Raw genomic sequence first — 22,623 nt, 5'->3', positions numbered from 1 at the left:
TCTGCTGCCTGGTAGAGAGAAAATGGCTGTTCAGCTACGGCATTTATTAAACAGAAGAACAACTCCACCGGTAATCTGGATGCTTCCAACGATTTAATGCCTCTTATTTACCAACACCATTTCCGTCTCAGACGACTTTCATCCATTTTTTTTTTACAGTGGTTAAAACTCTGTTATTAAGAAGCTACTTTTTGCATTTGGCATGTCTATGCTCAGCCGTAATGTAATTTACAGTAAGCCAAGCCCCCCTATATCAGAGCGAATGCTATTGAAGACATAGAATTCCTTAGAACAATGTGGACTGCAAAATGGGTTCAAGACATCATATTTAGCAAAGATGGGATAGGACTACATTTTGTTATTTTGTTTCTGTAAACTGTCTAACAAACCATAAAGGATTAAACATTGGAATTGGAGTTGTTTCCAAGGCAAAAACATTAAAAGACCATAAATAAACAACCACATATTTAGCCATGGAGCACGTTCTGATTGGCCAGTGAGGAGCCAATCCCTGACACACCCACAACATGTTCATCTAAACCCATCCCTTTAGCGCCAATGCCAGTAACTGTGCCGATAATTGTGCTTGTGTTAAATAGCATAAACATTTCTGACACACTCTTAAACCTATAGCGCTACTGCCCAGCGCTTAGATTGACTGTTGAATTTGGTTTGTTAAAATAGAGCCTTTTAGTGTAAGAGCTGTTTAAATAGAATGCCTGAAATTTCAATCTGTTTTGGTTTGTTGTGACAGCAGCATACCACCCTGCATCCCACTGCTGGCTTGCTTCTGAAGCTAAGCAGGGTTGGTCCCTGGATGGGAGACCAGATGCTGCTGGAAGTGGTGTTGCAGGGCCAGTAGGAGGCACTCTTTCCTCTGGTCTAAAAAAAATATCCCAGGGCAGTGATTGGGGACATTGCCCTGTGTAGAGTCCTGTCTTTTGGATGCGATGTTAAATAAGTGTCCTGACTTTCTGAGGTCATTAAAGATCCCATGGCACTTATTGTAACAGTAGGGGTGTTAACCCTGGTGTCCTGGCTAAATTCCCAATATGGCTCTCATAACATCTCGGTCACCTAATCATCCCCAGCTTACAATTGGCTCATTCATCCCCCTCCTCCTCTCCTCTGAAACTATTCCCCAGGTCGTTGCTGTAAATGAGAACGTGTTCTCAGTCAACTTACCTGGTTAAATACAATTGGTGGGATGGAGTTTTGTCCTGCCTGGTGTCATCACCAGGTGGTAAATTAGTTGATAGACCAATAAGAAAGACTTCCAAACCTCTCTACCAATAAAAGCTAGTTTTCAGTTTTCCCCTCCTCACTCAGACCACTCCCAGACAGTCCTAGCAAAATTGAGAAATAGCTTTTTGCTAAGAAGCTATTTCTGTTTCTTTTTGACCATTTGAATTGAAAACAATCACCGTAAAGCTACCTAATTGTTACCCAGAAATGATTTGATAGTGAGATAAACACGTCTGCATTGGCCGTATAGGCCTTTCCACTCGCACCCGTTTTGGGGGGTTGAAAATGGCACATAAATGGGAACCTCAGAGCTCAGGCTCTGTCCTTCACAGTGCTGCATGGGTTTATACTGACAGATGTTCTGAATTTGAGCACCGAAACGCGACAACAAGTTGCCTTCAATCCCTTCCTGCTAATAGGGCATCTTTTTGCAAATGTTTTGTTGTCTGAGTGAGGGGAATGCTGTAAATTTAAAAGGGATCAATGTATTTTGAAAGGTGAAACGTTGAGGATTATAATAATAAATCGCTTTGATGTCAATCAAGCAGAGCCAAACACCTGTGAGTCCAAATGTGCACTTCACAATTTCCATATCATAAAACTCATGTCATAGACAGTGTCAATGTTTATGATCACTATGTACAGTTACAAGATGACATAGCGTCACACCCCGGGGTCGTTCTGATCAGAATGAATCTATGTTTGTTTATTTGTGAAGAAAATCTGTGCCGTACACACACCGGAATACACTCCAACACGACTCCAACACCATCAATAACTTTGCTGACAACACAATAGTGGTTGGCCTGATCACCGACGACGATGAGACAGCCTATAGGGAGGAGTTCAAAGAACTGGCAGTGTGGTGCCAGCACAACAATCTCTCTCTCAATGTGAGCAAGACAAAAGGAGCTGATCGTGGAGTACAGGAAATGTAAGGCCGAACAGGCCCCCATTAACATCGACGGGGCTGTAGTGGAGCGGGTCGAGAATTTCGAGTTCCTTGGTGTCCACATCACCAACAAACTATCATGATCCAAACACACCAAGACAGTCATGAAGAGGGCACGACAAAACCTTTCCCCCCTCAGGAGACTGAAAAGATTTGGCATGGTACCCAAGATCCTCAAAAAGTTCTACAGCTGCACCATCGAGAGCATCCTGACCGGTTGCATCACCGCCTGGTATGACAACTGCTCGGCCTCTGGCCGCAAGGCGCTACCGTAAGACTGCTGAACAATTAATCAAATGGCTACCGGATTATTGACCCCCCCCCAATTTGTTTTTACACTGACTCTGTACCGGTACCCCCTGTATATAGTCTCCACATTGACTCTGTACCAGTACACCCTGTTTATAGCCTCCACATTGACTCTGTACCGGTACCCCCTGTATATAGCCTCCACATTGACTATGTACCGGTACCCCCTGTTTATAGCCTCCACATTGACTCTGTACCGGTACCCCCTGTATATAGCCTCCACATTGACTCTGTACCGGTACACCCTGTATATAGCCTCCACATTGACTCTGTACCGGTACCCCCTGTATATAGCCTCCACATTGACTCTGTACCAGTACACCCTGTATATAGCCTCCACATTGACTCTGTACCGGTACCCCCTGTATATAGCCTCCACATTGACTCTGTACCGGTACCCCCTGTATATAGCCTCCACATTGACTCTGTACCGTAACACCCTGTATATAGCCTCCACATTGACTCTGTAGCGGTACCCCCTGTATATAGCCTCCACATTGACTCTGTACCGGTACCCCCTGTATATAGCCTCCACATTGACTCTGTACCGGTACCCCCTGTATATAGCCTCCACATTGACTCTGTACCGGTACCCCCTGTATATAGCCTCCACATTGACTCTGTACCAGTACCCCCTGTATATAGCCTCCACATTGACTCTGTACCGGTACCCCCTGTATATAGCCTCCACATTGACTCTGTACTGGTACCCCCCTGTATATAGCCTCCACATTGACTCTGTACCGGTACCCCCTGTATATAGCCTCCACATTGACTCTGTACCGTAACACCCTGTATATAGCCTCCACATTGACTCTGTAGCGGTACCCCTGTATATAGCCTCCACATTGACTATGTACCGGTACCCCCTGTATATAGCCTCCACATTGACTCTGTACCGGTACCCCCTGTATATAGCCTCCACATTGACTCTGTACCGGTACCCCCTGTATATAGCCTCCACATTGACTCTGTACCATAACACCCTGTATATAGCCTCCACATTGACTCTGTAGCGGTACCCCTGTATATAGCCTCCACATTGACTCTGTACCGGTACCCCCCTGTATATAGCCTCCACATTGACTCTGTACCAGTACCCCCTGTATATAGCCTCCACATTGACTCTGTACCGGTACCCCCTGTATATAGCCTCCACATTGACTCTGTACCAGTACCCCCTGTATATAGCCTCCACATTGACTCTGTACCGTAACACCCTGTATATAGCCTCCACATTGACTCCGTACCGGTACCCCATGTATATAGCCTCCACATTGACTCTGTACCGTAACACCCGGTATATAGCCTACACATTGACTCTGTACCGGTACCCCCTGTATATAGCCTCCACATTGACTCTGTACCGGTACCCCCTGTATATAGCCTCCACATTGACTCTGTACCGGTACCCCCTGTATATAGCCTCCACATTGACTCTGTACCGGTACACCCTGTATATAGCCTCCACATTGACTCTGTACTGGTACCCCCTGTATATAGCCTCCACATTGACTCTGTACCAGTACCCCCTGTATATAGCCTCCACATTGACTCTGTACCGGTACCCCCTGTATATAGCCTCCACATTGTACCGGTACCCCCTGTATATAGCCTCCACATTGACTCTGTACCGGTACCCCCTGTATATAGCCTCCACATTGACTCTGTACTGGTACCCCCTGTATATAGCCTCCACATTGACTCTGTACCAGTACCCCCTGTATATAGCCTCCACATTGACTCTGTACTGGTACCCCCTGTATATAGCCTCCACATTGACTCTGTACCGGGACCCCCTGTATATAGCCTCCACATTGACTCTGTACCATAACACCCTGTATATAGCCTCCACATTGACTCTGTACGGTAACACCCTGTATATAGCCTCCACGTTGACTCTGTACCGGTACCCCCTGTATATAGTCTCCACATTGACTCTGTACCGGTACCCCCTGTATATAGCCTCCACATTGACTCTGTACCGGTACCCCCTGTATATAGCCTCCACATTGACTCTGTACCGGTACCCCCTGTATATAGCCTCCACATTGACCCTGTACCGGTACCCCCTGTATATAGCCTCCAAATTGACTCTGTACCGGTACCCCCTGTATATAGCCTCCACATTGACTCTGTACCGGTACCCCCTGTATATAGCCTCCACATTGACTCTGTACTGGTACCCCCTGTATATAGCCTCCACATTGACTCTGTACCGGTACCCCCTGTATATAGCCTCCACATTGACTCTGTACCGGTACCCCCTGTATATAGCCTCCACATTGACTCTGTACCGTAACACCCTGTATATAGTCTCCACATTGACTCTGTACCGGTACCTCCTGTATATAGCCTCCACATTGACTCTGTACCGGTGCCCCCTGTATATAGCCTCCACATTGACTCTGTACCGGTACCCCCTGTACATAGCCTCCACATTGACTCTGTACCGGTACCCCCTGTATATAGCCTCCACATTGACTCTGTACCGGTACCCCCTGTATATAGCCTCCACATTGACTCTGTACCATAACACCCTGTATATAGCCTCCACATTGACTCTGTAGCGGTACCCCTGTATATAGCCTCCACATTGACTCTGTACCGGTACCCCCTGTATATAGCCTCCACATTGACTCTGTACCAGTACCCCCTGTATATAGCCTCCACATTGACTCTGTACCGGTACCCCCTGTATATAGCCTCCACATTGACTCTGTACCAGTACCCCCTGTATATAGCCTCCACATTGACTCTGTACCGGTACCCCTTGTATATAGCCTCCACATTGACTCTGTACCGGTACCCCCTGTATATAGCCTCCACATTGACTCTGTACCGGTACCCCCTGTATATAGCCTCCACATTGACTCTGTACCGGTACCCCCTGTATATAGCCTCCACATTGACTCTGTACCGTAACACCCTGTATATAGCCTCCACATTGACTCTGTAGCGGTACCCCTGTATATAGCCTCCACATTGACTCTGTACCGGTACCCCCTGTATATAGCCTCCACATTGACTCTGTACCAGTACCCCCTGTATATAGCCTCCACATTGACTCTGTACCGGTATCCCCTGTATATAGCCTCCACATTGACTCTGTACCGGTACCCCCTGTATATAGCCTCCACATTGACTCTGTACTGGTACCCCCTGTATATAGCCTCCGCATTGACTCTGTACCAGTACCCCCTGTATATAGCCTCCGCATTGACTCTGTACTGGTACCCCCCTGTATATAGCCTCCACATTGACTCTGTACCGTAACACACTGTATATAGCCTCCACATTGACTCTGTACCAGTACCCCCTGTATATATCCTCCACATTGACTTTGTACCGGTACCCCCTGTATATAGCCTCCACATTGACTCTGTACCGTAACACCCTGTATATAGCCTCCACATTGACTCTGTACCGGTACCCCCTGTATATAGCCTCCACATTGACTCTGTACCGGTACCCCCCTGTATATAGCCTCCACATTGACTCTGTACCGGTACCCCCTGTATATAGCCTCCACATTGACTCTGTACCGGTACCCCCTGTATATCGCCTCCACATTGACTCTGTACTGTAACACCCTGTATATAGCCTCCACATTGACTCTGTACCGGTACCCCCTGTATATAGCCTCCACATTGACTCTGTACCGTAACACCCGGTATATAGCCTCCACATTGACTCTGTACCGGTACCCCTTGTATATAGCCTCCACATTGACTCTGTACCGGTACCCCCTGTATATAGCCTCCACATTGACTCTGTACCGGTACCCCCTGTATATAGCCTCCACATTGACCCTGTACCGGTACACCCTGTATATAGCCTCCACATTGACTCTGTACTGGTACCCCCTGTATATAGCCTCCACATTGACTCTGTACCAGTACCCCCTGTATATAGCCTCCACATTGACTCTGTACCGGTACCCCCTGTATATAGCCTCCACATTGTACCGGTACCCCCTGTATATAGCCTCCACATTGACTCTGTACCGGTACCCCCTGTATATAGCCTCCACATTGACTCTGTACTGGTACCCCCTGTATATAGCCTCCACATTGACTCTGTACCAGTACCCCCTGTATATAGCCTCCACATTGACTCTGTACTGGTACCCCCTGTATATAGCCTCCACATTGACTCTGTACCGGTACCCCCTGTATATAGCCTCCACATTGACTCTGTACCGTAACACCCTGTATATAGCCTCCACATTGACTCTGTACGGTAACACCCTGTATATAGCCTCCACATTGACTCTGTACCGGTACCCCCTGTATATAGTCTCCACATTGTCTCTGTACCGGTACCCCCCTGTATATAGCCTCCACATTGACTCTGTACCGGTACCCCCTGTATATAGCCTCCACATTGACTCTGTACCGGTACCCCCCTTTATATAGCCTCCACATTGACTCTGTACCGGTACCCCTTGTATATAGCCTCCACATTGACTCTGTACCGGTACCCCCTGTATATAGCCTCCACATTGACTCTGTACCGGTACCCCCTGTATATAGCCTCCACATTGACTCTGTAGCGTAATACCCTGTATATAGCCTCCACATTGACTCTGTACCAGTACCTCCTGTATATAGCCTCCACATTGACTCTGTACCAGTACCCCCTGTATATAGCCTCGTTATTGTTATTTTATTGTGTTACTTTTTATTATTTTTTACTTTAGTTTATTTGGTAAATATATTTTTGAACTCTTTCTTGAACTGCACTGTTGGTTTAAGTTCTTGTATAAGTAAGCATTTTACGGTAAAGTCTACACTTGCTGTATTCGGCGCATATGACAAATAAAGTTTGATTTGATTTGACGTATCCTTTCTATGCACGTCAAAATAACGATCTGTTTCTCTGAATTGCCTTGTGAAAGATTAACACTGTAAGATGGTATTTTATAACTTGGCTAGTCATGTCGGGCAATAGAACAAGCCTTTAAATCACGTCCACTCTGACCCAGATTGTGATTTACGAAACGGACCGTTTCTGGATAGCGTAAACGACAACAGTAATTGTGTGATGGCGGGGAAAGCAGGGTTGTGTTCCAAACTAAACAACTCTAGTTCCTCAACGGTACAGAGAGGAGAGCTGGTGAAACACACTGTATAGATCAAGACTCTTCTTTAGAGGCATAAAAGTGCATTAGGAAGTGTGTCCACTTTGGAGAGGTGTGTGACCACGTGGAAACATCAGGTAGTCCTCTCAGTTAAACCCTTATGTTGCACCTACCCCCACATTTTACAAGAATATTCTCATCGTGTTACTGAATGTTTCCAAAATATGTTCAGATTTTGTTATCAACAAATGAAAAGTACAGTAAATGTAAATCAAAACAGTGTAATGTTTGATTCAGTTGTGTTCTCTCATAATCTCCAAACTGTTCCCTTTCAATTGTTACCATGGTTATGCACTTCCTACTTACATTTACATTTTAGTTATTTAGCAGACACTCTTATCCAGAGAGACTTACAATAATGAATGCATACATTTCATGCGTTTTTTTGAACTGGCTCCCCATGGGAATTGAACCCACAACCCTGGCGTTGCACACACCATGCTCTACCAACTGAGCCACAGGGAAGGCTTCTTCTGTATTAAACATTTCAATTTAACCTTAACATATAGTCAATTTCCTATGAGAGTAAAGGGTTATTAAGGCGTGGGAGTTTACTCTGTCAACATGTCCAGGTAGAGCAGCCAGAGATCTGAGGCAGTGCTTGGATTGGACCGGTGTTGTAAACACATAAACACATAAACACATGAAACTATGTATAAACAGTGTGTAAACGTTTGCGGTTTTCCCCGTCAAAATTGCGCTACTTTGAAGACGATGTCCTGTGGGATTTTTTTTTTGTTGGCCGCTTGGTTGTGTTTTTTTGGGGCTATTTCTATGTTGCACCGCGGCCGCCATGGCATTTCTCTTACAAATATATATACTTCACTGTGACCTGCTGCTGACTGTCAGGCAGTGAGGCGGGCTGTGGCTGAGTGATGGGGAGGACCAGAGGGGGGTGTCTGGGTGTGGAGAGACCAGACAGTTAGTGGCTGAGTGATGGGGAGGACCAGAGGGGGGTGTCTGGGTGTGGAGAGACCAGACAGTTAGTGGCTGAGTGATGGGGAGGACCAGAGGGGGGTGTCTGGGTGTGGAGAGACCAGACAGTTAGTGGCTGAGTGATGGGGAGGACCAGAGGGGGGTGTCTGGGTGTGGAGAGACCAGACAGTTAGTGGCTGAGTGATGGGGAGGACCAGAGGGGGGTGTCTGGGTGTGGAGAGACCAGACACTTAGTGGCTGAGTGATGGGGAGGACCAGAGGGGGGTGTCTGGGTGTGGAGAGACCAGACAGTTAGTGGCTGAGTCACGTGAGCGAGAGGAGAGCTCTGCAAGTTGTGATGACGTTTTACAAGTTGTTGGTAAAGCTATTTTAGATTGTCATTATAGAGACTTCTATTTCCCAAACGTTTTCCCATAAAACATATTATTACTCTAGAACTTATTACTTATTACTCTAGGTCCCGTGTGGCTCAGTTGGTAGAGCATGGTGTTTGCAACGCCAGGCTTGTGGGTTTGATTCCCACAGGGGACGAGTACAAAAAAATTTTTTGGGGGGGAAATGTATGCATTCACTACTGTAAGTCGCTCTGGATAAGAGCGTCTGCTAAATGACTAAAATGTTTTAAAATGTTTTTAAATGTAACTGATGCACATCAAGAAATAACGCAGACAAAACAGTGGGAAAGGACTTTGGTCGCACTAGAGCGCATTACATAACGTTCAGAGGTGGTTTAAACCGCATTATAATGTTGACAGCTTAAAAAGAAAACGGTATCAAGCGAAGGGCTTTATGCATGCCTGGTTCTTGGGTCTCAGAGGCTGCCCCAGGGGCCATTTTAAATGGAAGTTACGGAACTCTCTTTTGTGGTTCGTTTTATAGGGAAAAGACCTCAATGAAACTGACATTGGGGTAAATGTGGAGAATGATACATTTGCCTCTGTTGGTCATCAAGTAGCCTATTCATTTATATGCCATTGTAGGCTACCATTTGATACGATAAATATGTTGAAATGACGATATCACTGGAGTCATTGCAAATCAATTTGTGCCAGTTGTGTAGCCTACCTGAAGCTGGCAAACCTATTTAATAAATAGCCTGTAAACTCCCGTTTATTGTTGTTGTTTTAGCCTTGTGTTATTATGAACGCATTAGATTGACGGTAACAGTAGTCAGACGAGGCTACAGGTCAAATAAATTCCCCCCAAAATAAACACTGGCTGTTGTTGACACACATATTCAGTTCATATACATATTATTCATATTTAATTCAGAGATTTAAATTATGACCTTTCATCCTCAGTAGCCTATTCCAGCAGGCTATTTGGGGTTAAACACAAGCACTTCTTACTGCGAAATCGCCTCGCTATTCATGTTGAATAAATGAGTCTGTTAACTGAACTAGGCAAGCTGCTAAATGACGCAGTTTACATCTAGCCTAAATTTAACATTTTAGTCATTTAGCAGACGCTCTTATCCAGAGCAACTTACAGTAGTGAATGCATACATTTCCTACATTAAAAAAAAATTAATTAAAAAAAAAGCTTCTTTTTTTTCGTACTGGTCCCCCGTGGGAATCGAACCCACAACCCTGGCAATGCAAACACCATGTTCTACCAACTGAGCCACACGGGACTACATATTGTTTAGGCTACTGTCGTCTATCTGAAATGAGATGTAGGCCTATCAGGGTCTATAGGCTACCTGCCTTAAACTATGGAGAAAAAAAAATGCCATTAAAATAATAAACCCAGATTTTAGTCTGTTGCCTATTGAAATGACAAGTCAATCTCGCAAACGGGCCATTTTATAACGGATTGTAGTCTTAGCATCTGGCACATAATAACAGAACAATTACCCGAAAGTAGACTAACATTCATTTATTTTGGTAAAGTTTATTTATGTATTTCTTGCTCAGAGACTTCGAGATCCTCTGTCCAACTTTCATCACTCAAACTCTGCTGTCGGGAATTTAGCTGTAGTTACGCACATGCGCAAAGGGGATTTATTTACAATTATAAACCTGGTTCGAGCCCTCAATGCTGATTGGCTGAAATCTGTGGTATATCAGATCATATACCATGGGGTATGACAGAACATTACTTTTTACTGTTCTAATTACATTGGTAACCAGTTTATAATAGCAATAAGGCAACCCGGGGGTTTGTGGTATGTGGCCAATATACCACGGCTAAGGGCTGTCCTTACGCACGATCAACGCGGAGTTGCGTCGTGCATAAGGACGCGGAGTTGCGTCGTGCATAAGGACAGCCCTTAGCCGTGGTATATTGGCCATATACCACAACCCCCTCGTGCCTTATTGCTTATATCATAGCAGTCAAACGAGTTAAATCAACATCCAATGGTGGTAAATGACCTGACGAGTTTAATCAGGGCAAATTATATTTTCTTTTGTCACATATTCAAATTCCTTTATTATTACGTCATGTCATAGTTCGCAATAATTATTATTTTGAGGAAACCCGAATTTATCTTCTAACGTTGTTACAAGTTACTATTAAGTTCCTTTCTAATTGGCTCGTTAATGTCGTGGAAACAAGGGTTAATTGTATAGATATGTCAACTCCTCTCTTGCTTTGCAAAACATTTTTTCCCCTGCTAGTTTTCAGGCCTTTTGGGCAGGTTTTGAGTGGTCGTTGGGTTCGAAATTTTAGCTTGTCCTGGCAACCCTGTGTATAAGGCACCGCAAGTTAATATCCACACATTAAACACTGTATAATGCAGACTCTAAACTAAACTTGCACTCAACACAATCAGTACTGTAACTTAGTCTAATGTTTAATGTAGTCCCCAGAACCCTACAACCATGGGCAATGTATGTAGGAAAGTACTTTATATGTTTTAACATGTTTAATGTGTCCCGTATGTGTTTTAATGTAAAGTATTTGTATGATAATGATTCTAATTCTGCTGCAAAACCAATTTCCTCACCCAGGCATGCACACACACAGGCACGCCCCACAAATTTCTCTAAATTTTTTAACACAAATTTGTTTACATCCTTGTTAGTGAGCGTTTCTCCATTGCCAATATAATTAATCCACCTGACAGGTGTGGCATATCAAGAAGCTGATTAAACAGCATGATTATTACACAGGTGCACCTTGTGCTGGGGACAATTAAAGGCCACTCTAAAATGTGCACAACACAATGCCACAGGTGTCTCAAGTTTTGAGGGAGCGTGCAATTGGCATGCTGACTGCAGGAATGTCCATCAGAGCTGTTACCAGAGAATGTAATGTTAATTTCTCTACCATAAGCCGCCTCCAATGTTGTTTTAGAGAATTTGGCAGTACGTCCAACCGGCCTCACAACCACAGACCACGTGGGACCACACCACCGCAGAGCCTCCGCATCTGTCTTCACCTGCGGGATCGTCTGAAGTGGGGAAAAGCCCTATTGTGGGGGAAAACTAATTCTGATTGGCTGGGCCTGGCTTCCCAGAGGGTGGGCCCAAGCCCTCCCAGGCCCAGCCAATCAGACACGGCTGCTCCCCTACCCAGTCATGTGAAATCCATAGATTAGGACCTAATGAATTTATTTCTATTGACGGATTTCCTTTTTATGAACTGTAACTCGGTAAAATCTTTGAAATTGTTTCATGTTACGTTTTATATATTTTTTTGTTCAGTGTATAATGCTCATCGCTCTAAACTATGTACTTTGATCTAGTCGACCATTTAATATCGCCGCAGCAACCATGCACAATGTAGTTCTGTATGTACTGCGCGTTACTGCGTGGTCTGCATGTAATGAATAATACATTCTGCTGCAATACCACCTTCCTCTTGGTACTAGGGGATGCTATTAACGGTTTCTACTACTAATTAGTCAGCGATTTAACGTTAGGAAGACAACATCCCATCAAGACACCGCCTCAGAGTGAATATAACACGTCATCTAAGCTTCTACCTTCTAAAACATCTTACGAAGCTTTTCACATAGGGGCTCCCGAGCGGCGCAGCGATCTAAAGGCACTGCATCTCAGTGCAAGAGGTGTCACTACAATCCCTGGTTTGAATCCAGGCTGTATCACAATCCGGCTGTGGATTGGGAGTGCCATACGGTGGTGCGCAATGTCGTCCGGGTGTGGCTGGGAGTAGGCCGTCATTGTAAATAAGAATTTGTTCTTAATTGACTTGCCCTAGTTCAATAAAACAATATTCCAGTGGATGTATCTAACATTTCCTGTGACTAAATTGCCTTATACCCACTTAACATTTTTTGTAGATTTTTTTGTAAGTGTTGGCAAGTTATGCAAAACGATGTACAATGACATTTATGGTGAGGTAGTTGAGGTTTTATGGTGAAGTTGTTGAGGTTGGTGAGGTGTTGAGGTTGAGGTTTATGGGGAGGTTATTGAGGTTGTTGAGGTTGTTGAGGTTGTTGAAGTTGTTGAGGTTTATGGGGAGATTGTTGAGGTTTATGGGGAGGTTGTTGAGGTTGTTGAGGTTTATGGGGAGGTTGTTGAGGTTTATGGGGAGGTTGTTGAGGTTGTTGAGGTTTATGGGGAGGTTGTTGAGGTTGTTGAGGTTCTTGAGGTTTATGGTGAAGTTGTTGAGGTTGTTGAGGTTTATGGTATGGCTGTTGAGGTTGTTGAGGTTTATGGTATGGCTGTTGAGGTTGTTGAGGTTTATGGTATGGCTGTTGAGGTTGAGGTTTATGGGGAGGTTGTTGAGGTTGTTGAGGTTTATGGGGAGGTTGTTGAGGTTTATGGTATGGTTGTTGAGGTTGTTGAGGTTTATGGGGAGGTTGTTGAGGTTTATGGTATGGTTGTTGAGGTTGTTGAGGTTTATGGGGAGGTTGTTGAGGTTGTTGAGGTTGTTGAGATTGTTGAGGTTTATGGTGAGGCTGTTGAGGTTGTTGAGGTTTATGGTATGGCTGTTGAGGTTGTTGAGGTTTATGGGGAGGTTGTTGAGTTTGTTGAGGTTGGTGAGGCTGTTGAGGTTTATGGGGAGGGTTATGGTGAGGTTGAGGTTTATGGGGAGGTTGTTGAGGTTGGTGAGGGTTATGGTGAGGTTGTTGAGGGTTATGGTGAGGTTGGTGAGGGTTATGGGGAGGTTGTTGAGGTTGTTGAGGGTTATGGTGAGGTTGTTGAGGGTTATGGTGATGTTGTTGAGGGTTATGGGGAGGTTGTTGAGGTTGTTGAGGTTGTTGAGGTTGGTGAGGGTTATGGTGAGGTTGTTGAGGGTTATGGTGAGGTTGTTGAGGGTTATGGTGATGTTGTTGAGGGTTATGGTGAGGTTGTTGAGGGTTATGGTGAGGTTGTTGAGGTTGTTGAGGTTGGTGAGGGTTATGGTGAGGTTGTTGCACCCCGTTAGGGACAACACCATTATACTTTACCTTACAAAAACAAGTTGATCGCAGCTCCGTGGCCAGATACTATCACCAACCAGGTGCTAAAATCACCTCTTCTTTCACCTTACAAAACAAATCTCACAATGTTGCACCAACCTGAATATATTTCAACCAACTGCCCTCAGTTTGACCTCGGTGACGATGTAACCAACGGGCAGCGAAGAACACACTCTGATGCTATTGTTTATTCAGAAACAGATCTAATGATTTACAGGAAGGACATGGGGTTTTACAGTCAACCCAAGTGACTGGACAGGTAGAACATAGAGCCAACAGTACTTTCCAAACTGAGGGTCGGGACCCAGTGTTGGGCAGCAGTCATCTGGACACAGGAAGTTGTGTTTTATTCGGCTTAAGATCCACAGGAAGGTTTTATTTAATCAAGGTCACAGAACAACACAACTCTAATGGTAGTTAACCCGTATCATTAGGTTGGGTCTGTAACAGTACTACAGTGGTAGTAGTGGTAGCCCCCATTTCCTCTCCTCTCCTCTCTGTCCCAGATCCCCCTGTTCCTCTCCTCTCCTCTCTGTCCCAGATCCCCCTGTTCCTCTCCTCTCCTCTCTGTCCCAGATCCCCCTGTTCCTCTCCTCTCCTCTCTGTCCCAGATCCCCCTGTTCCTCTCCTCTCCTCTCTGTCTCAGATCCCCATGTTCCTCTCCTCTCCTCTGTCCCAGATCCCCCTGTTCCTCTCCTCTCTGTCTCAGATCCCCCTGTTCCTCTCCTCTCCTCTGTCCCAGATCCCCCTGTTCCTCTCCTCTCCTCTCTGTCTCAGATCCCCCTGTTCCTCTCCTCTCCTCTCTGTCCCAGATCCCCCTGTTCCTCTCCGCTCCTCTCTGTCCCAGATGCCCCTGTTCCTCTCCTCTCCTCTGTCCCAGATCCCCCTGTTCCTCTCCTCTCCTCTGTCCCAGATCCCCCTGTTCCTCTCCTCTCCTCTCTGTCCCAGATGCCCCTGTTCCTCTCCTCTCCTCTGTCCCAGATCCCCCTGTTCCTCTCCTCTCCTCTGTCCCAGATCCCCCTGTTCCTCTCCTCTCTGTCCCAGATCCCCCTGTTCCTCTCCTCTCCTCTCTGTCTCAGATCCCCCTGTCCCTCTCCTCTGTCCCAGATCCCCCTGTTCCTCACCTCTCTGTCCCAGATCCCCCTGTTCCTCTCCTCTCCTCTCTGTCCCAGATCCCCTGTTCCTCTCCTCTCTGTCCCAGATCCCCTGTTCCTCTCCTCTCTGTCTCAGAGCCCCCTGTTCCTCTCTTCTCCTCTCTGTCCCAGATCCCCCTGTTCCTCTCCTCTCCTCTCTGTCCCAGATCCCCCTTTCCTCTCCTCTCCTCTCTGTCCCAGATCCCCCTGTTCCTCTCCTCTCCTCTCTGTCCCAGATCCCCCTGTTCCTCTCCTCTCCTCTCTGTCCCAGATCCCCCTGTTCCTCTCCTCTCCTCTCTGTCCCAGATCCCCCTGTTCCTCTCCTCTCTGTCCCAGATCCCCCTGTTCCTCTCCTCACCTCTCTGTCCCAGAGCCCCCTGTTCCTCTCCTCTCCTCTCTGTCCCAGATCCCCCTGTTCCTCTCCTCTCCTCTCTGTCCCAGATCCCCCTGTTCCTCTCCTCTCCTCTCTGTCCCAGATCCCCCTGTTCCTCTCCTCTCCTCTCTGTCCCAGAGCCCCCTGTTCCTCTCCTCTCCTCTGTCCCAGATCCCCCTGTACCTCTCCTCTCTGTCCCAGATCCCCCTGTTCCTCTCTTCTCCTCTCTGTCCCAGATCCCCCTGTTCCTCTCCTCTCCTCTCTGTCTCAGAGCCCCCTGTTCCTCTCCTCTCCTCTGTCCCAGATCCCCCTGTTCCTCTCCTCTCCTCTCTGTCCCAGAGCCCCCTGTTCCTCTCCTCTCTGTCCCAGATCCCCCTGTTCCTCTCCTCTCCTCTCTGTCCCAGATCCCCCTGTTCCTCTCCTCTCCTCTCTGTCCCAGATCCCCCTGTTCCTCTCCTCTCCTCTCTGTCCCAGATCCCCCTGTTCCTCTCCTCTCTGGCCCGGGGGAAAAATTAGGTTAATAAGGATATGCCTAAGGAATATGATTAGCTAAACAGGCCTAGAGATAAAGAGCTGCTGCATATGGACTGAGCCCTTACTGCTGGAGCTACAGCTGCATGAGAAGCATCAGGGTGGTGGTCTGTTCTAGTAATACTTTTCATTCTTCTTCTCTGGTTATGGGTTATAGAAATATAATGACTTTAGAAGACTTTCAGATAATGAGAAGAGCAGCAGTAGTCTGACATGGGGGGGGTCCGTTCTATATATTATATTTCTATGGTTGGTCTATGCCAGCCAGACCCCTGCTGTATGGGGATACAGGTTGAGCAGTTGGTCCCAAATCTAAAGCTTCTTTCCATCATATTACAATGCATCCGGAAAGTATTCAGACCCCTTCACTTTTTCCACATTTTGTTATGTTACAGCCTTATGCTAAAATGGATTAAATAAAACAATTTCCTCGTCAATCTACACACAATACCCTATAATGACAAAGTGAAAACAGGTTTTTAGAAATATTTGCACATTTACAAAAAAATTTAAAAATGTATTATTTACATAAGTATTCAGACTCTTTGCTATGAGACTCGAAATTTAGCTCAGGTGCATCCTGTTTCCATTGATCATCCTTAAAATGTTTCTACAACTTGATTGGAGTTCACCTGTGGTAAATTCAATTGATTGGACATGATTTGGAAAGACACACACCTGTCTAAGGTCCCACAGTTGACAATGCATGTCAGAGCAAAAACCAAGCCATGAGGTCGAAGGAGTTGTCCGTTGAGCTCCGAGACAGAATTGTGTCGAGGCACAGATCTGGGGAAGGGTACCAAAACATTTCTGTAGCATTGAAGGTTCCCAAGAACACAGTGGCCTCCATCATTCTTAAATGGAAGAAGTTTGGAACCACCAAGACTCTTCCTAGAGCTGGCCGCCCGGCCAAACTGAGCAATCGGGGGAGAAGGGCCTTGGTCAGGGAAGTGACCAAGAACCCGATGGTCACTCTGACAGAGCTCCAGAGGTCCTCTGTGGAGATGGGAGAACCTTCCAGAAGGACAACCATCTCTGCAGCCCTCCACCAATCAGGCCTTTATGGTAGAGTGGCCAGACAGAAGCCACTCCTCAGTAAAAGGCACATGACAGCCCGCTTGGAGTTTGCCAAAAGGCACCTAAAGACTCTCAGACCATGAGAAACAAGATTCTCTGGTCTGATGACACCAAGATTGAACTCTTTAGCCTGAATGCCAAGCTTCATGTCTGGATGAGACCTGGCACCATCCCTACGGTGAAGCATGGTGGTGGCAGCATCATGTTGTGGGGATGTTTTTCAGGATCGAGGGAAAGATGAACGGGGCAAAGTACAGAGAGATCCTTGGTGAAAACCTGCTCCAGAGCGCTCAGGACTTGACTGGGGTGAAGGTTCCAACAGCACAACGACCCTAAGCACACAGCCAAGACAACGCAGGAGAGGCTTCGGGACAAGTCTCTGAATGTCTTTGAGTGGCCCAGCTAGAGCCCGGACTTGAACCTGATCGAACATCTCTGGAGAGACCTGAAAATAGTTGTGCAGCAACGCTCCCCATTAAACCTGACAGAACTTGAGAGGATCTGCAGAGAATAATGGGAGAAACTCCCCAAATACAGATGTGCCAAGCTTGTAGCGTCATACCCAAGAAGACTCAACGCCGTAATCGCTGACAAAGGTGCTTCAACAAAGTACAGCGTAAAGGGTCTGAATACTTATGTAAATGATATTTTCTTTGTTTTTTTTTATAAATTTGCTAAAAATTCTAAAAACCAGTTTTTGCCTTGTCATTATGGGGTATTGTGATGTCATTATGGGGTATTGTGATGTCATGGGGTATTGTGATGTCATTGTGGGGTATTGTGTGTAGATTGATGAGGGGAAAAAACAATTTAATCAATTTTAGAATAAGGCTGTAAAGTAACAAAATGTGGTCTGAGGGGCCTTTCGCCATGCTAGTAATTATATTTATATGGTTGGTCCCTGCATGGCTTGTGGTGACATCATCCCTCTCTAGTTATTGGAGTTGTGGTTAATGAATAAAAACAGAATTCCTACAACAGACAATCCCATTTTAAGTCAATGTTCCCGTGAGGCTGAACCACCAGTCATACAGGGCGTTTTTTCTCTCTCTCTCTCTCTTCCCAACTCTAGTAATTATATTTCTATGTGTTCTTGTACCATTAGATGAGTGGGAGTACTGGGTTTTAAGAGAGCAGGACGTGTGAGGAGGTTGAATAAGACCGATGGTAACAGTACAACGCCATATACGAAGGACAACGAAAGAGATACAGATCAGTCAGAACAGATCCTAATATGAATTAGTACAGAACGTTACCAGGACAAGAGCGTTGTGGTGCGGCGGATGTTACTGTAACACCATACGAAGTCAGAAAGGAAGGATGGTCTCTAATCCTAATATGAATTAGTACAGAACATTAACAAGATCAGATAGCCATGTCGTTGTCCCCACTGTTAGACAGTCTCACATCATTATTTTCTCCTCTTTCACGCCAACTATATTCTAATCTATTCAATTATATTCTAATCTATTGAATTATATTCTAATCTATTGAATTATATTCTAATCTATTCAATTATATTCAATTCTATTGTAAATAACAATTTGTTCTTAATTGAACTGCCTGGGAAAATAAGGGTAAAATATACCTTTTATTTAAAAAAAAAAGATTATATTCTAAGCTATTCTGATCTGTTCTATTTGAAATGAGTGTTGACTTAAGCCTAACCCCAATGAACCCAAGCCAAAGTATCCCAGCATTATCGGGGAAATGATCTCCCACTGTACGTCTTCGTTTGTCAGACAGAGACACACAACAACGGCAGTGTGCTGAAGAGGCTATTGACTGACAATTAACCCTCTTCTTTTCTTTTAAAAGTGTAATTGTAATCCTGTCGTAAGTAGAGAAACCCTTCTCCATCCACAGCTCCTGTACGGACTACTGAGCCATTCTGCTTACTGTAAGACCGAGTGACAATTAACAAGACAGATAGTTTTTCAGGTTCAAAATGACTGTTGGTCTTGGATCGGTTTTGCCTTTTATATCATATATCACAGCGTTATATGGACTGATTCTAGATCAGCACTCATACTCTGAGATGCTTTTTTAAATAAAAAAAATACTGCAAGACTTACAATTAGAAGAAGGATCTGAGGTCAACAAGGTGAACAGCAACGCTTGACAGGACAGGATGGGAGGATTACTCATAAAGCGTCTCAGAGTAGGAGTAATTGATCTAAGATCAGCCCCCCCCCTGTTTCCATATAATCTGATTCATTCTGATCTAAAAGGCGAAACAGATCCTAGGTCAGCGCTTATATTTTCAGACGCATTGATTGAAATGGATGGAAAGACACAAGAACACCCAGAAAGAATAGAGTATGAATTAGAATGTTAATTCATTAATTAGAATTAGAATGTTAATTCATTAATTAGAATTAGAATGTTAATTCATTAATTAGAATTAGAATGTTTCATGGAGATGAGAGGAAAGGCTTGCATCCCAAATGACACCCTATTCCCTATATAGTGCACTAGTTTTGACCAAGGCCCTATTCCCTATGTAGTGCACTAGTTTTGACCAAGGCCCTATTCCCTATATAGTGCACTAGTTTTGACCAAGGCCCTATTCCCTATATAGTGCACTAGTTTTGACAAAGTTCCTATTCCCTATATATAGTGCACTAGTTTTGACCAAGACCCTATTCCCTATATAGTGCACTAGTTTTGACCAAGGCCCTATTCCCTATGTAGTGCACTAGTTTTGACCAAGGCCCTATTCCCTATATAGTGCACTAGTTTTGACCAAGGCCCTATTCCCTAAATAGTGCACTAGTTTTGACCAAGGCCCTATTCCCTATATAGTGCACTAGTTTTGACCAAGGCCCTATTCCCTATGTAGTGCACTAGTTTTGACCAAGGCCCTATTCCCTATATAGTGCACTAGTTTTGACCAAGGCCCTATTCCCTAAATAGTGCACTAGTTTTGACCAAGGCCCTATTCCCTATATAGTGCACTAGTTTTGACCAAGGCCCTATTCCCTAAATAGTGCACTAGTCCCTCAGCTGCAATTCAGTTTAAAATGGAAAATAATAAAGAAAAACAGGGAAAATTCATTTTTTCATGTTTTAAATGTTTATTAATTACCTACATTACTGTAGAGGGAGTTATTGGGGATTCAACACATGACAATGCAATTAGTTAGGATAATGAAAGTGTATGAGAAAGTAGTAGCAGAACTGTGAATGAATTTAAAAAGCATATTCAGGAAGCATTAAATTACAGAGGAGAAAACATAACAACGAGTATCCTATAATGCATTGAACAAACACACTCAACTTGGATAGCTTTATAAAGTTTTTTTGTTTTTTTATGCAATAACCTGTCACCTACCCCCCTAGCGCACGAATTAATGCACGCACATACACACACACGTACGCTGGAAGGCAGGCAAACTCAGAGCATGCAGAGTTTACCTATAGCCTACAGCATATTGACTAGTCCTAGAGTTGTTGTAGCCTAATGATTGCAACATGGTGCAGAGAGAGAGAGAGAGAGAGAGAGAGAGAGAGAGAGAGAGAGAGAGAGGCAGGCTGGCTGGCTACGCGGTAAGATTGTCACTGGACTTGCTTCTGAAATATATATCACAGTGAAACACAAAATGCTAATCTTGCAGATTGAGTCTGCTCGACCTACCGTTAGCTACCATATAACGATACCCAGTGTTTTCTTCTCCGACCATCACACCTCTTATTATAAAAGGGATGTGCCGGAGGCGATAGCTTGGAGCGTGGCGCCCCCTGCTATAGAATAATGCCCCTGATCAGACCATCAACCTGAACTGTCTGGCTGGCGGCATCCCATAATGATTCTGAATCATCCGCTGCAGCAGGCAGAAGAAGCACTAAGTCATATTCATACTCACCACAACGATTTCCTGGGTGGAAGATGATGTTCTTTGTTGTATGAGGTCACCCCCAGAGCCAGCTGCATAACAGTAATATATTTCTGGTAATTCACCATGGTATTGTCCACCGCTACTATGAATCCAACCCAAAGAAAAGCACAGGTAATCATACAGTAGTGGTAGGAGGAGTATTTTACTCCGTGGCAGCGGCTGCCTTTACTGCGTCTTCCTTGTTCAGCATCATCTCAACGCCATTTCCAGTAGCGGTGAAGGACTGACAGGGGAAACACTCCCCGAGGAACTGAGAGAAAGGTGCCATACCGCGGCTAAGAGCCATGTCTAGAATGACAGTACCAAGACAACTCTCATCTTATCGTTTTAACACTCAGAATAGATCGCCCAATTATTATTATTTTTTTAGTCAGGATTTAAACATAATTTTTAAAATCTTTCTCCTTCCTTTCTCCCCGGACCGCGGGCACTTTGCTGGAAAACAAGTCTGTGAAAAACGTTCAGTGTTGCGGCGTTGTTTGAAGCGTCTGATCGATCGTGAGGTAGTGGGGAGTGTGTGTAGGCTGTGTGTAGTCAGAGGCACAGGGAGAGCCAGTGGGAGGGAATGAGGAAGGTGGGTGGGTTTCTGGATGTTCTCTTGTCGCATCTACTTATGGGGTCAAACATCGGAGATACTTTAAACCTTTTTACTCCTTCCCATAAAGTTAAACGTCTCTCATAAAATTTTTCCCTCGTCATGGATTTTATGACTTTCCATGTAAGTAGTAGTCTAAACAAGATCAAAATGTCGTAGTATTTGCAATCATTTTTGGTGACATAGACAAACCAGTCATAAGAAGTCTACTTTTCAGTGCAGCACCTGTACTAAACCAACCTGCACTAAGCCAACCTGCACTAAGCCAACCTGTACTAAACCAACCTGTACTAAGCCAACCTGCACTAAGCCAACCTGCACTAAGCCAACCTGCACTAAGCCAACCTGCACTAAGCCAACCTGTACTAATCCAACCTGTACTAAGCCAACCTGTACTAAACCAACCTGTACTAAACCAACCTGTACTAAGCCAACCTGCACTAAACCAACCTGCACTAAACCAACCTGCACTAAACCAACCTGTACTAAGCCAACCTGCACTAAACCAACCTGCACTAAACCAACCTGCACTAAGCCAACCTGTACTAAGCCAACCTGTACTAAACCAACCTGCACTAAGCCAACCTGCACTAAGCCAACCTGTACTAAGCCAACCTGCACTAATCTAATGGAAAGTTGCCAATGGCTTCCAGCCCATTTTCAACGTCTATCTTCTCTTGGTCTGAGCAGCACCACTGGACAGAGGACAGCGACATCATCTGTATTCCAGGTCTGTTTCAGCACCACTGGACAGAGGACAGTGACATCATCTGTATTCCAGGTCTGTTTCAGCACCACTGGACAGAGGACAGCGACATCATCTGTATTCCAGGTCTGTTTCAGCACCACTGGACAGAGGACAGCGACATCATCTGTATTCCAGGTCTGTTTCAGCACCACTGGACAGAGGACAGCGACATCATCTGTATTCCAGGTCTGTTTCAGCACCACTGGACAGAGGACAGCGACATCATCTGTATTCCAGGTCTGTTTCAGCACCACTGGACAGAGGACAGCGACATCATCTGTATTCCAGGTCTGTTTCAGCACCACTGG

General features: G+C 45.1%; 1 protein-coding gene across 6 annotated transcripts in view; it reads right to left on the bottom strand.

Annotated features, from left to right (window-relative positions):
• tjp1b (tight junction protein 1b) overlaps positions 1 to 21,473 on the bottom strand; it is a 272,440-nt gene extending 250,967 nt beyond the window's left edge. For all 6 annotated transcript variants that reach the window (XM_045688618.1, XM_045688620.1, XM_045688621.1 and 3 more), the window contains exon 1: positions 20,940 to 21,473. In XM_045688618.1, the coding sequence (XP_045544574.1) occupies positions 20,940 to 21,091 (152 nt within the window). In that variant the 5' untranslated portion in view covers positions 21,092 to 21,473. The remainder of the gene's footprint in view (positions 1 to 20,939) is intronic.
• Between the last annotated feature and the right edge of the window lie 1,150 nt (positions 21,474 to 22,623).

Source organism: Salmo salar, chromosome ssa10 (genome assembly GCF_905237065.1).
Source record: "Salmo salar chromosome ssa10, Ssal_v3.1, whole genome shotgun sequence".
Classification (NCBI taxonomy): domain Eukaryota; kingdom Metazoa; phylum Chordata; class Actinopteri; order Salmoniformes; family Salmonidae; genus Salmo; species Salmo salar.
The sequence above is the reverse complement of the archived record's forward strand: the minus strand, read 5'-3'. Positions and strand labels throughout refer to the sequence as shown.